Source organism: Papio anubis, chromosome 14 (genome assembly GCF_008728515.1).
Source record: "Papio anubis isolate 15944 chromosome 14, Panubis1.0, whole genome shotgun sequence".
NCBI lineage: Eukaryota > Metazoa > Chordata > Mammalia > Primates > Cercopithecidae > Papio > Papio anubis.
In genome coordinates, this window is record NC_044989.1 from 94,648,578 (window position 1) to 94,663,314 (window position 14,737).

The following is a 14,737-nucleotide window of genomic DNA, read 5'->3' on the forward strand; positions in this document are numbered from 1 at the left end:
AGCCAGAATGATCTTATAAAAATGCAAATCAGATGATGTTGCTTCCTTGTGCAAAACTTCTCAATTTCTGTACGTTGTTCTTATGATTAAGTTCAAAGTTCTCAACCTGGTGGTCAGGGTCTGTGTATTCTCACCCTCTGATTCCCTTTGCTCATTCTTTCCCAGTCACACTTACCTTCCCTTCTTCTGTGGTAGTGCTGATTTCATGGTTGTCCTATAATGTTTCTGGTTGTCCTTCTTTAGTGTGTCCAGCTCTGCCATTTTGCTCTTAAATCAGAGTGTCTTAAAATGATGACCTTCAAGAGGTCTGTCCCTCTCTCTAAAAGTGTATGCAAAATTTTTTTATAGATGTGCACTTTGTCAGGAGTGGAGTCACAACTTTCTGTAGATTCTCGATGGAGTTTATGATCACTAAAAGTTTGAAATCTTTAAATGTTGGCCTTCTTTAGTGCTCTACCTAGGGCCTACTTTTATTTTCACTATATTTTTTTTTTTTTTTTTTTTTTGTTATCTGTTTCTATTGCGATAAATTTCATATGTTTATGACTCACAAATTTGTTTCTAGTACATGTCTGTCTCCTGAGCTAGAGACTCATGTATCTGTATCCCTACCTGAATGTTCTGCATGCATTTTAGACTCGATGGGTTCGAAATTCAATCCATCTTCACACAAACTAACTGCTTCTCTTTTATGATCTCTTTCCATTAATGGTACCACCATCAACAGTTACAATGACAAAACGATATGAGATGCTTCTTTTTCCATGTCTTCTATAGCCAGTCCTTGAGAGATCTTGTAAATTCTGTCTGTTGTTACATTTGGTATTCATTTTCTCACTGCCTCTGCCTTAACCCAAGCCTTTTAAATTCTTTTCCTGGACTATTGCCACCATCTCCTCACTGATATCCTGTTTTCAGTCTTGCCCCAGTTGTGTTCACCCCTCCACACCACCACATCCCCCAGGGGAGCTTTCTAAAATGTAAATGGGATCATGTCACTTCTTTGTTCACTTCACATTCTTCAGTGGGATCCAAGTAGCCTACAGGTTAAGTCCAAACATCTTAGCAGGCAAGGCTGTGCAACAGGGTATCTCTGGCTCCTTTCCACCTCTCATGCCTCTTTTCTGGCCTTGGACCTATTTTCTTAAGTTTTGGCTTCTGCTCTTTCAGTAACATGGAATGTCCTTCCCTCTCTTATCACTTAACAAATTTATGTCTGTTCCTCATGCCCTGACTCCTCTGTCACTTTTGTTGACCCTCCTTGTCAAGAAGTTTTGTACTCCCCACTTACTGCTCCCATGACACCTTTCCTGGTTCTTAATCTCTCATTGATAAGGGTGGGCTCAATATATACCCACTTTGAGAAGAGAGGACCAACATCTACTAAGCTCAGTTTTGAGCCTCTAAGCCTCTTAATAATGCGATAAGGTGGAGGTACCTGAGCATGCTTTTGGTACTTGCTAGATTGCTGTTATAGTTATTCTTATTTTACTGACACTCCTAGCCCAGGCCTGGCTCTATCTGTGCTAACAATATATTTCCATTTGCTTTCAGTCATTCAGCCACCCCTGCCCCCAGACTCCAGATCTACATAGGAAGATCCACTAGGGTCAGTAAGGTAGAGTAAGACCCTGGATGTGCTCTGGAGAACCAGAGACAGTAAAGGTGTGGATCTTGACAAGCTGTCAGAGGGAACAGAACGCCACATGGAAAGGGAAGGTGGGGACTGCTTTGGCTTAGTGCCAAGGCCCATTTATAGACCCTCCCTCTAGAGGGAGGCAATAAATGGTCTCTTGGTGCTCTGAAAGAGTTAAAAAAATTCCTTAGTGACCAATTTAAGACATACATGAAAATGCATCTGCACCCCTGTAGGCTTCAATATGGAAGATAAATTTGATGTTTACAAAAATTTGACTTTCATCAGGTCTCAGAATGATGAGGGTTTGCAGCTTGTAGGCACTTTTGGATGTTTGCAAGAGACAGTTTAGCTACAAATGAGATAAAGTGAGAGGACAGTAGCGCATGTAGTTTTTAAGATTCCTTCAGTGCCACTTTCTGATCATTTAAATACTCATTACCTTAAGACTGGTGGAAGGCCAACTACATAGAAGCTTTGGAAGACTTCTGTGGTTATAGGAGGCACAGAGTAGGTGGTGTAGAGTAGCAGAAAGAGCATGGGCTATTGGGTAATGAAGAGGTGGATTTGCAGCCCATCTCTTCCACCTTCCATGTGCTTGTCATTGGACAAGTTATGTAACACCTCTGAGCTACAATGTGCTCAGATACCTCCACCTTATAGCATTATTAAGGGGCTAAGATGCTAAGAAATGAGCCTAGTATATGTTTATCCTCTCCCTCTTCTTGATATAGGTGTATGCTAAGCACATCCTTATCAATGAGAGATTAAGAACATAGAAGATGATAGTAGGTTCTATAATCTGCTCCTGGCAGACACACTGTAGGGATGGCTGGGCAATGGTTATGACACAATAAACTGCTCCCTATGTTCTCATGAGGAAAATTTGTCTCTGAATACTTTGCTTTAAGCTTACCTTACAGTTTTCCTCCCAGAAGGATGGAGGCAGTAGTTGTACAGGAAGATGAGTTTTCAGGGTCCTTGGGGAAGGCATTGCGTTAGCCTGGTCAATCCCTGCAAAAATTTTCCTGGCTTATTCTTTAATTTTAAAAAAAGTTTTAATTTTTATGTAATTGATCTTATCAGTTTTTTCGTAATGGCTTCTGGGTTTTGTGCCATGTTATGCCTTCTTCACTCCTAAATGATAAGAAACCATTTCTCCCTATTTTTTTTTTTAGTACTTAGCACTTTGTATGTCCTTTTGTACCTCTGATTCTTTGCTACATTGGCCTTCATTTGGTATATTATTCACTGTTAAGTGTCCTCTCCATTTCTCATCCCATTAGCCTTTAGAAATTACCACAGTTCCACTTGGCAACGGGATTGTTGGCACCAATGCAAACGAGGACAATGAGACCACATTGCGGAATTCTGGTTACATGGTGATCATCCAGGTGACCTAGAATGTGCTTACTTTATATTTTTTAATTACCATGAAAATAAAATCATAATTAAGAAATTGTTGTAGAGGTCTTGAGGACTCTCAAAAATATATCCACAGATGGCCTCTAGGGTAAAACCAAGATCACTTAGTATGGACTAGAACACTTTTCAAAACCTGTTCCCCATTATATTTAACCCTCATTTTGGTGATTTTTCTCAAGCACACTGGTATGACACCAAATGAGCGGTTTGGGAAACCTGGCACATGTTCATCTAGTTCCCCCCACCCTACCTCTCCTCCCACAAAAAGGGAATGAGAGAGAAGACAATGAGCAAGATTTGGTTTTAGGCCATTAGTTTGTTCATTTATTTCCCAAGATGAGGTCACAAGTCAGTTGTTCAGATGGAACTAGAATAGATTTCTATAGAAAATTCTAATTAAAGATGACCAGGTACCAATGCTGGTCCAACATGGACTATTTAATTCCACTCTATCCCTCAGATACCTATACCTGGAGTCCACATAGGAGACACACACACATTCATGCACACTGCATAGCTTAGTGATTGAGAGCATGGACTTAGGAAACAGAATTCCTGGGTCCAAATCTTGGGTCTACTACCTATTAATTGTGGACCTTGAGCAATCATAATCCCTCTGTATCTCAATTTCTTCACATATAACCTGGCAGCTACCTCACAAGTTGTGAAGAATAGTGAGTTAATATGCAAAAAGTTTTTAGAATAATGTCAGCCATTTAAATACCCATCAATGATAGACTGGATAAAGAAATGTGGCACATATACACCATGGAATACAAAAAGGATGAGTTTATGTCCTTTGCAGGGACAGGGATGAAGCTAGAAGCCATCATTCTCATCAAACTAACACAAGAACAGAAAACAAAACACTGCATGTTCTCATAAGTGGGAGTTGAACAATGAGAACACATGGACACAGGGAGGGGAACATCACACACTGGGAACTGTCAGTGGGTGGGGACTAGGGGAGGGATAGCATTAGGAGAAATACCTAATGTAGATGACGGGTTGATGGGTGCAGCAAATCACCATGGCACGTGTATACCTATGTAACAAACCTGCACGTTCTGCACATGTACCCCAGAACTTAAAGTATATATATATATAAAAAGAATAATGCTTGGCACCTGATGTGTACTATGAAAGTCTTAGCTATGACTATGACATTTATTATTTTTTCATGGGAAGTGCACGGTGCATCCCAAATTTGAATCTGTAGTTCTTGGTGCCAGACATCTTTGGCACTGACACGCGGGTGCCACATGAGCAAGCAGGGACTCTGTTGGGTGAGAACTGTGTAGCTAACGCTTGGCACTTGTAACTGGTTGAACACTTTGTTTAATAGAGAGATTATACCTCTCTATTGTTAAGTGTTGAAGCGAAATACGTTAGGTGAAAGGATCTATCTAGATTTGCACATGCACAAGAAAAGTTATTTTTCATCTAGTACTTAGAATTAGGGATTAATGGGAGTTTTCCCCCACCAGAATATGTTCGACTTTCAGACTGTTTACTCTTGAATTGTTCATCTTTATACGAGGACTGTGAGTTTGTAAACAGAAGACTTACCACAGTGTGTCATTCGTATCCATTCCAGGAAAGGGTGTCGAAGTTGAATGGAAGCGCGCCTGCTTTTCTCAATGTCTCCATCATTTTGTATCAGGTCTACAATTTCCTGTGTCCAAGTGGTTCCTGAAATAAAGTAGAATAGAGATCTGAGGAACTGATTATTGATTTTCTGCAACTTAGAATTTAGAAACATGCTATAAAAAATTAATTTGCCTGTTAATACCTCATTTATGTTGCCTATGACATTGATTTAAAACCAACTATTAAGATTATCTTTTTCTCACCGGAAAGGTTAAGGGCAGAAATGTGACTTCTTTATTTTCGTACTCCAATGATGTACTTAAAAAAATCTGAATATGCATTGGTATTTCTATAAAATGATAATACAAATAACTATTGTATATAACAACAGGGATTATTTAAAATATTTCCATTTGAAGAAAATCACAGAAATTCCCAAACCCTAACTTTTACTATTAAAAGCTCTGACTGCTAATAAGTAGTCTAGTTTCTCTTCCTTTGATTACTTTTTTAAAAAAATTTTAATTTTTTTTTTTAGAACCAATGAGCTGACACAATGTCAATACTATGAAAAGGAAGGAAAAGTAAGAATTTCAAATAATTCACAAACTGAAAAAATGAGATTGAATGAATTCCTCTTTCAAAAAAAAAAAAAAAGAAAAGTTAAGCAGTGGCTTCTACAAGAAAGGTGAACTCCTTATAAATGGAAAAATGACCTTTGCTGCATTTGAGGGTAAAATTTGTTTTTCTTCACGATCTTGTCTGTGATCTCCTTCCTGATTCTGGGCTTCCTTGGACTGGGCCCTGGCCTCTGCAGTGTCTGTCCTCAGAAAGTGCATCCTTGTTTGGCTTCTGGGACCCTTGGCTGACCTGGTCCTGTTTTTCTGGGGGAAGCATGGATTTGATGTGTGTGGGGCTGTGGAATCAAATGGACTTGACTCCTATATATGATGTATGAGTCGGGTGGTTTCGGATGAATTACGTAAACCTGATGCACATTAATGATTCTCGTGTGGTTTCGCGAGTTGGAAGAGAAAATAGGCAGAATCCAGCTTGTCACAGGCACTAAAGAAGTAGTAGATGTCTTCATGTTTCGATGGTGTTGGTGTACATCCTGAGGGCCAGAGCTAGAATAGATGGGACCACCGTGCTTGGGGAAGCCCTAGGGAAGAAGGTGCCATTCTCCTTGTGGCTCCCCCGTGCCAGTTTTCTATGATCCTGGTCTCCTTCCCTAGTACTCTGATGGAGGTACCTGGGTGCAGTGCCATGGCTCTGGCTCCTCCTCTAGACTGTGCCCTTGTGCCAGCTGCTCAGCTCCTGGTCAGTTCCTACTCTGCACTAAAACCAATTTCTCTTTCTGCCCTTCTGGGGTCAGCACTGGCTTCGTCTTCAAACCTTGTTGTCTCCTGATGATGTGCTGTCCTAATTCCGAATCCAGGCTACTTTGACAGTTCCAGAGTCCTTCTCCACATAGGCTAGCTCTGCTTTTTCCCCTCAACTCTGAGCATGGAATTTGGGCCTTGCTTGCCAGCAGCCTCTCAGAGGAAGTCATGGGTGCCTCTACCTCCAGACTCCACCTTTGTACTTGACTTTGCTGTCGTAGATGGTGTGAGCATCTCAGGAAACCTGGGCTCCCTCAATGGCCCCTGACCCTATTCCTGTTTGGTTGGTCCACACTATGCAAGGGCTTCTGTCAGACCTCCTTGCCTCACATTCCAGACTTGCTCCCAACTCAGCCCGCAGACAGGGCACCTTGCATCATGACTCGTACTCGCCAGTAACTGTCCCCCTCTTCCCCTGGGGAGCTGAGTTCCACTAGATTATGCTTCTCAGTCACCACTATGGCCTGGTTTCCGGCACATGCTGATGTCTGCTTTTCCATGGACTCCACCTACAAGGTGGCAATTCCAGACACAGATGTTGACCTGAATGGCAACTCAGCAAGCCATGGCATAGCTCAGGCAAGCTGTGGCAAGGGCTGTGCTCTACAGCTATTCTTGGAGATTGTAAAAGGTGCCGGATACACAGCCCAGATTTTGCTTCTGAATGGAATTGTTTATTCCACCAGCTGCTGGGGATGCTGCTGGCAGATGGCCCCCAGCTATTCAGCCCTCTCCAGGTCCCTTCCTGGGACATCTTCCATCCAGGGACTGACTGACACTCTGTTCCCCTCTCTTCAACTGGGATGGAACCAACTTTGCAGGGCCATCCCAGCTTCAGATCATCCCATATGAGGCTTTTTGCTGGGACTGAGTTGAAGCTCAGCTTCTCCCTCTAGATAATCCTACTTTCTTCCCTTCACTTCCAGGGGGAGTGATCCCAGGAGCACTCCCTAATAAACATCTCACATACTTATCTTCAACTCGGTATCTGCTTCCTGGGAAGAAAAGGGGCTGGTTTGGGAGTGAGGATCGTGATTTCAGGTCAGGACACGCTGACTTAGGTAAGTAGTGGATGGGACCTGGAACCTAGCATCTGGGATGGCTTGTGATTTATAGGGTTACCGTAACCTTCCAACTTGCCCAGGTCTATACAGGTTGATTCTGTTGTCCCAGATTAATTATCAACAGTGTCTCTTTCTATCTCAGATGACTTAGTTTGGAGGATAAATGATGAAGTCACTACAGCAACAGGTCAGCTGTCTCCTGCATGTCTCAAGTATCTGTCATGCCCTGTAGCTAGTCTCAGAAAAAATGTTCTTTCTCATTTTCCAGATTTGAGCTGGGAAAATGCTCAGTTCTCATGAGTCCCAGGGAGATGAACTTCTCACTCAAATGAAGTTCTCTTTTCATAATTATTTCCCACTTGTAGCACAGTATTTCTTGTTCCACATTGATAAATGTTATTCTAGAGGGAAGTTACTAAGAGTGTGACCCTGGATAACTTGACTTGCTTTGTGAAAAGGGCAGTTCAAGTTTTCAGGGGATAATCTTGCCACCAGGAGATTCAAGTAGAATCCGTGTTGATAGAACTGACAACTTGAGGAAAGAAAACCCAGTAGTCATTCCAGGCTGTGGCTGGGGCTGTTTACAGGCACCAAGTGCAGTGCCCATCTGACAGCCACGTGATTAATTCGATCAAAACAGGCACTCAGTTCAGATCTTTCTGGCTCGAAGATTCACTCCACTGGCTGCCAGGACACCACTCACTTCTGGCTTCTTCTCTGTCCAACATCTAAGTGAGGAAGCTTCTTGGGGTTTGGTCCTGTGCCCTCTTTTTCCTCTATGCTTTCTTCCCATGTGGTTCCATTCATTCCCACTGCTTTAAACATCATCTTTAGTAGACACTTTTGGTGACTTCATCAGATCTTCTGTACCAGCCTCTTGCACCCCCTATCTCCTCCACTGCTGTGAGCGTTGGCCGCTCATGTCTTTCAGCTCCCTGCTTTGCTAGAGAAGTGTCCTCCTCTGAAGCGGGGCTCCTAATGGAGAAAGTGTGCATCCTTCCACTCCTTCCTCTCCTGCCCTAACCACATCAGAGCAAGGCTTTACCCAATGCCACACCTTTGCTTGGCCCCTTCCCCTTCCCTATCCTGTACATACCCTTACTGTTTTTTTTTTTTCCCTAAAGAACACCCTTCCAATAAATCACATGTACCTGAATCCTTGCCTCAGGCTCTGCCTTAGGGCATTTAACCTGAGATTTCACTATCTACAGCAACTCCAGTTATATCTCCAGCCAGAGTGGGCTTCCCTCTGTGTTCTATATCTGACAGCCCCCCTGACATCAACACTTAGTGGTCTAAAGGTCATCTCAAACTTAACACGTCCCAAACTGAGCTGTAGTTTAACCTGCCCACCTCCTGCACAGGCTCCATGCCTCTCCCTCCCCCAGGCTTTCCCATCCCAGCCCAAGGGGCCACTCAGCTGATGAAGCCAGAAGAGAGTCACCCAGGAGTCATCCCTTCCTCTCAGATCTCAAGTAATTTTACCTCCAAAATATATCTCAATTTTTTTTCTCACTCTCCATTTGTACTTTTGCCCCCTTAGTCCAAGCTACCTTCTTTCTCATCTGGAAATGGCAACACACACATACTGTGTTCCCCAGTCCATTTTTGACCCTCTTCAATTCATTCAACTGCCTAATAGATGCCCTGGCCCCTCTCAGTACTGTTCCTCTCTGGACTTTCCTGACTCAGTGCTTGGCACTGGCATCCACCTCATCATTCTAGCCCCAAATCTTGTCTCCTCTCTTTCCCTCACCTCCCATTTATCATCTATCAGTAAGTCCTACTGCTCCTGTCTGCATATGCAAACACTTCCTCTCCATGCTCCCTGTTACGGGCTAACTTGTGTGCTCCCCAAATTAATATGTTGAAGTTCTAACCCACAGTACCACAGAATGTGACCTTATGGAGACAGAATCTTTATAGAGGTAATCAAATAGAAATGATGTTATTAGGATGGCTCTAACCCAGTATGACTAATGTCTATACAAAAAGGCAGAATTTGGAGGTAGATGTGCACACATGGAGAGTGCAATGTGAATGTGAAGATGCCATATACCTCCCAAAGAGAGAGGCCTGAAACAGTGCCTTTCCTCACAGCCCTCGAAAGAAACCAAGCCTGCAGGTATCTTGATTTTGCACTTCTGGCCTCCCAAACTGTGAGACAATAAATATCATTGTTTAAGCCACTGAGCTAGTGGTACTTTGTTTCATAGCCATAGCAAACCGATAATACATTCCCTTTGTAATAATCACAGTAGCTCAGAATTTCAGAGTACTACTTCCTTAATCTAAATTGGGACCCCCAGTGTTCTCTCATTACACCCTCTACATTTCTTTCTCAGGTCTTATCACAGGTAATCACAGATCTGTGAAATGATTTGTTTAATGATTTAATGTTCTTCTCTCGACTGTACTGTAAATCCCTGCAAGGCAAAGATAACGAACATTTTACCCATCACTATGTTCGGTGCCAGTCTCTGGCATTTAGAAGATTCTTGATACGTGATTGTTGAACGAAAGAAAAAAATGAATAACATGGATATTTTTAACCTGAAAAATCGGCTTTGACTAGTTATGTATTTTTGATAAACCAACTACTCTATCTCTAAAAAAATCCCTATGGTTTTATAGAAAAGTCTTAGATCCTTTGCCATTCTGTCCGATTTATAGACAAGGACACTTCCTTCCTCTGCTCTTTGACTTTACTACATGACCCCGTAAGGTGCTGATACATGCTCCAACTTCTATTTCCCTCCTCTCATGTCCATGTACATACCTGCTTTGGGGTAAGAAGCAATGAGCAGGTCATCCGGCTTGGCTTGGAAGTTCCAGATCTTATCCCAGAAATCGCATGTTTTCTTTTGAAGAATGATTCCATTCACTTGGGAAAATTCCTCTGGGGGTAACAAGCCCCATTCTAACTCACTTGTCTCCTCCACCTTATCCTTAGCCATTCCTTCTGCCATGGTCTTGGGCACCAGCAGGGGAAAGTAAAAAGTAAATGAAAGTCGACATTCACACGGGCTTTATGTATTCAGTGTTTTAGGCACAGAGCTCTGGTCATTCATTACAGGTAAATATGCTCAGGCAAACAAAGAGACAATTTGCATGGCTCCTGGGTAGAACTGGAACAAAATCTTCAGCATTGTGCCAGAATAGGCCTTACTCATTCTACCAGTGAGATTCTGGCAGGGTTGCACCTCCGTACTGCCAGGAGGAAGAACAGCAGTGGGGCACCAGTCCAGGGGCCTGCCCAAGTCCAGGAGGTCACTTCCTGGTCCTGTGGATGCCCATGGAGATGGGGAATTGAGAGGAAATATTGAAGGAATGCCTGGAGCAAGTCTCCAGGAATTCCCTTCCTTCTTCCTTGTCTTCACCTGGAGTTACTCTCCCTACAGAAAGGAAAGTGATTCTCTCTTCTGGGTTTGGTTATCTATGGAGATTTGGAGAAACACCTTCCCCAGACCCGAGCAGACTCATGCTTCTATTGACATATCACATGCTAGGTGCCCATGTTAGGTGCACATGTTGCCAGCTGGGACAGTCCAGCTGGGAATTCCATCCCAACTTCCAAGACTGACTTAGAGAGTTACCTAAATCTCAGGTCTGTTTCTGTTCTGTGAGAGGTTCGACTGCAATATTTGAGGACCATTATTGCAACAAGTTTTTTTATATTGAGGCACAGTTTACATACAGACAAATGCACAAAGTGTAAGTTTATGTCTTGATGAATTTATACTTCTATATGCACCCACATAACCACCATCCAGATCGAGATACAGCACATTCCCATTGCTTCGGACAATTCCCTCATGCTGCTTCCCAGTCAATGCTGCACCAGTGCCCCACACTTAAGGCAGAGGCTGTTCTGACTTTTGTCACCATAGTTTAGTTTTGCCTATTCTTAAACCTCATATTAATGGAATCATACATTATGTCCTCCTTTGTGTCTGGCTTTGGTCTTTCAACATAATGTCTTTGAAATTCATCAAGTATCAGCAGCAAGTATCAGTAGTTCATTTATTTCTATTGCCATATACTATATCACTGAATGAATATACCAGAATTTTTTTTTTCTTTTTATTTTTTTTTAAATTTATTTATTATTATTATACTGTAAGTTGTAGGGTACATGTGCATAACGTGCAGGTTTGTTACATATGTATACTTGTGCCTTGTTGGTGTGCTGCACCCATCAACTCGTCATTTACATCAGGTATAACTCCCAATGCAATCCCTCCCCCCTCCCCCCTCCCCATGATAGGCCCCGGTGTGTGATGTTCCCCTTCCTGAGTCCAAGTGATCTCATTGTTCAGTTCCCACCTATGAGTGAGAACATGCGGTGTTTGGTTTTCTGTTCTTGTGATAGTTTGCTAAGAATGATGGTTTCCAGCTGCATCCATGTCCCTACAAAGGACACAAACTCATCCTTTTTTATGGCTGCATAGTATTCCATGGTGTATATGTGCCACATTTTCTTAATCCAATCTGTCACTGATGGACATTTGGGTTGATTCCAAGTCTTTGCTATTGTGAATAGTGCTGCAATAAACATACGTGTGCATGTGTCTTTATAGCAGCATAATTTATAATCCTTTGGGTATATACCCAGTAATGGGATGGCTGGGTCATATGGTACATCTAGTTCTAGATCCTTGAGGAATCGCCATACTGTTTTCCATAATGGTTGAACTAGTTTACAATCCCACCAACAGTGTAAAAGTGTTCCTATTTCTCCACATCCTCTCCAGCACCTGTTGTTTCCTGACTTTTGAATGATCGCCATTCTAACTGGTGTGAGATGGTATCTCATTGTGGTTTTGATTTGCATTTCTCTGATGGCCAGTGATGATGAGCATTTTTTCATGTGTTTGTTGGCTGTATGAATGTCTTCTTTTGAGAAATGTCTATTCATATCCTTTGCCCACTTTTTGATGGGGTTGTTTGTTTTTTTCTTGTAAATTTGTTTGAGTTCTTTGTAGGTTCTGGATATTAGCCCTTTGTCAGATGAGTAGATTGCAAAAATTTTCTCCCATTCTGTAGGTTGCCTGTTCACTCTGATGGTAGTTTCTTTTGCTGTGCAGAAACTCTTTAGTTTAATGAGATCCCATTTGTCAATTTTGGCTTTTGCTGCCATTGCTTTTGGTGTTTTAGACATGAAGTCTTTGCCCATGCCTATGTCCTGAATGGTACTACCTAGGTTTTCCTCTAGGATTTTTATGGTATTAGGTCTAACATTTAAGTCTCTAATCCATCTTGAATTAATTTTTGTATAAGGAGTAAGGAAAGGATCCAGTTTCAGCTTTCTACTTATGGCTAGCCAATTTCCCCAGCACCATTTATTAAATAGGGAATCCTTTCCCCATTTCTTGTTTCTCTCAGGTTTGTCAAAGATCAGATGGCTGTAGATGTGTGGTATTATTTCTGAGGACTCTGTTCTGTTCCATTGGTCTATATCTCTGTTTTGGTACCAGTACCATGCTGTTTTGGTTACTGTAGCCTTGTAGTATAGTTTGAAGTCAGGTAGCGTGATGCCTCCAGCTTTGTTCTTTTGACTTAGGATTGTCTTGGAGATGCGGGCTCTTTTTTGGTTCCATATGAACTTTAAAGCAGTTTTTTCCAATTCTGTGAAGAAACTCATTGGTAGCTTGATGGGGATGGCATTGAATCTATAAATTACCTTGGGCAGTATGGCCATTTTCACGATATTGATTCTTCCTATCCATGAGCATGGTATGTTCTTCCATTTGTTTGTGTCCTCTTTTATTTCACTGAGCAGTGGTTTGTAGTTCTCCTTGAAGAGGTCCTTTACATCCCTTGTAAGTTGGATTCCTAGGTATTTTATTCTCTTTGAAGCAATTGTGAATGGAAGTTCATTCCTGATTTGGCTCTCTGTTTGTCTGTTACTGGTGTATAAGAATGCTTGTGATTTTTGCACATTAATTTTGTATCCTGAGACTTTGCTGAAGTTGCTTATCAGCTTAAGGAGATTTTGGGCCGAGACAATGGGGTTTTCTAAATATACAATCATGTCATCTGCAAACAGGGACAATTTGACTTCTTCTTTTCCTAACTGAATACCCTTGATTTCTTTCTCTTGCCTGATTGCCCTAGCCAGAACTTCCAACACTATGTTGAATAGGAGTGTTGAGAGAGGGCATCCCTGTCTTGTGCCAGTTTTCAAAGGGAATTTTTCCAGTTTTTGCCCATTCAGTATGATATTGGCTGTGGGTTTGTCATAAATAGCTCTTCTTATTTTGAGGTACGTTCCATCAATACCGAATTTATTGAGCGTTTTTAGCATGAAGGGCTGTTGAATTTTGTCAAAAGCCTTTTCTGCATCTATTGAGATAATCATGTGGTTCTTGTCTTTGGTTCTGTTTATATGCTGGATTATGTTTATTGATTTGCGAATGTTGAACCAGCCTTGCATCCCAGGGATGAAGCCCACTTGATCATGGTGGATAAGCTTTTTGATGTGTTGCTGAATCCGGTTTGCCAGTATTTTATTGAGGATTTTTGCATCGATGTTCATCAGGGATATTGGTCTAAAATTCTCTTTTTTTGTTGTATCTCTGCCAGGCTTTGGTATCAGGATGATGTTGGCCTCATAAAATGAGTTAGGGAGGATTCCCTCTTTTTCTATTGATTGGAATAGTTTCAGAAGGAATGGTACCAACTCCTCCTTGTACCTCTGGTAGAATTCAGCTGTGAATCCATCTGGTCCTGGACTTTTTTTGGTTGGTAGGCTATTAATTGTTGCCTCAATTTCAAAGCCTGCTATTGGTCTATTCAGGGATTCAACTTCTTCCTGGTTTAGTCTTGGAAGAGTGTAAGTGTCCAGGAAATTATCCAATTCTTCTAGATTTTCCAGTTTATTTGCGTAGAGGTGTTTATAGTATTCTCTGATGGTAGTTTGTATTTCTGTGGGGTCGGTGGTGATATCCCCTTTATCATTTTTAATTGCGTCGATTTGATTCTTCTCTCTTTTCTTCTTTATTAGTCTTGCTAGTGGTCTGTCAATTTTGTTGATCTTTTCAAAAAACCAACTCCTGGATTCATTGATTTTTTGGAGGGTTTTTTGTGTCTCTATCTCCTTCAGTTCTGCTCTGATCTTAGTTATTTCTAGCCTTCTGCTAGCTTTCGAATGTTTTTGCTCTTGCTTCTCTAGTTCTTTTAATTGCGATGTTAGAGTGTCAATTTTAGATCTTTCCTGCTTTCTCTTGTGGGCATTTAGTGCTATAAATTTCCCTCTACACACTGCTTTATATGTGTCCCAGAGATTCTGGTATGTTGTATCTTTGTTCTCATTGGTTTCAAAGAACATCTTTATTTCTGCCTTCATTTCGTTATGTACCCAGTAGTCATTCAGGAGCAGGTTGTTCAGTTTCCATGTAGTTGAGCGGTTTTGATTGAGTTTCTTAGTCCTGAGTTCTAGTTTGATTGCACTGTGGTCTGAGAGACAGTTTGTTATAATTTCTGTTCTTGTACATTTGCTGAGGAGTGCTTTACTTCCAATTACGTGGTCAATTTTGGAATAAGTACGATGTGGTGCTAAGAAGAATGTATATTCTGTTGATTTGGGGTGGAGAGTTCTATAGATGTCTATTAGGTCTGCTTGCTGCAGAGATGAGTTC

The 14,737-nt window shown here is 41.7% G+C and overlaps 1 protein-coding gene and 1 long non-coding RNA gene across 3 annotated transcripts in view; one reads left to right on the forward strand and one right to left on the reverse strand.

Moving 5' to 3' along the window:
- Positions 1–10,054, reverse strand: part of LOC116270321 (sulfotransferase 1C4-like) — a 30,558-nt gene extending 20,504 nt beyond the window's left edge. The window contains exons 1-3 of the mRNA XM_031655394.1: positions 9,877–10,054; positions 4,631–4,753; positions 2,553–2,650 (exon numbers count right to left, since the gene is read on the reverse strand). Of these exons, the coding sequence (XP_031511254.1) occupies positions 2,553–2,650; positions 4,631–4,753; positions 9,877–10,054 (399 nt within the window). The remainder of the gene's footprint in view (positions 1–2,552; positions 2,651–4,630; positions 4,754–9,876) is intronic.
- The window catches only part of LOC110741113, a 40,031-nt gene that overhangs the window by 21,721 nt on the left and 3,573 nt on the right, over positions 1–14,737 (forward strand). Inside the window, exons 2-3 of one of the 2 annotated variants that reach the window (XR_002516827.2) lie at positions 2,923–3,030; positions 4,659–5,339. This is a non-coding gene — a long non-coding RNA (uncharacterized LOC110741113). The remainder of the gene's footprint in view (positions 1–2,922; positions 3,031–4,658; positions 5,340–14,737) is intronic. The other variant, XR_002516828.2, reaches the window with a different exon arrangement.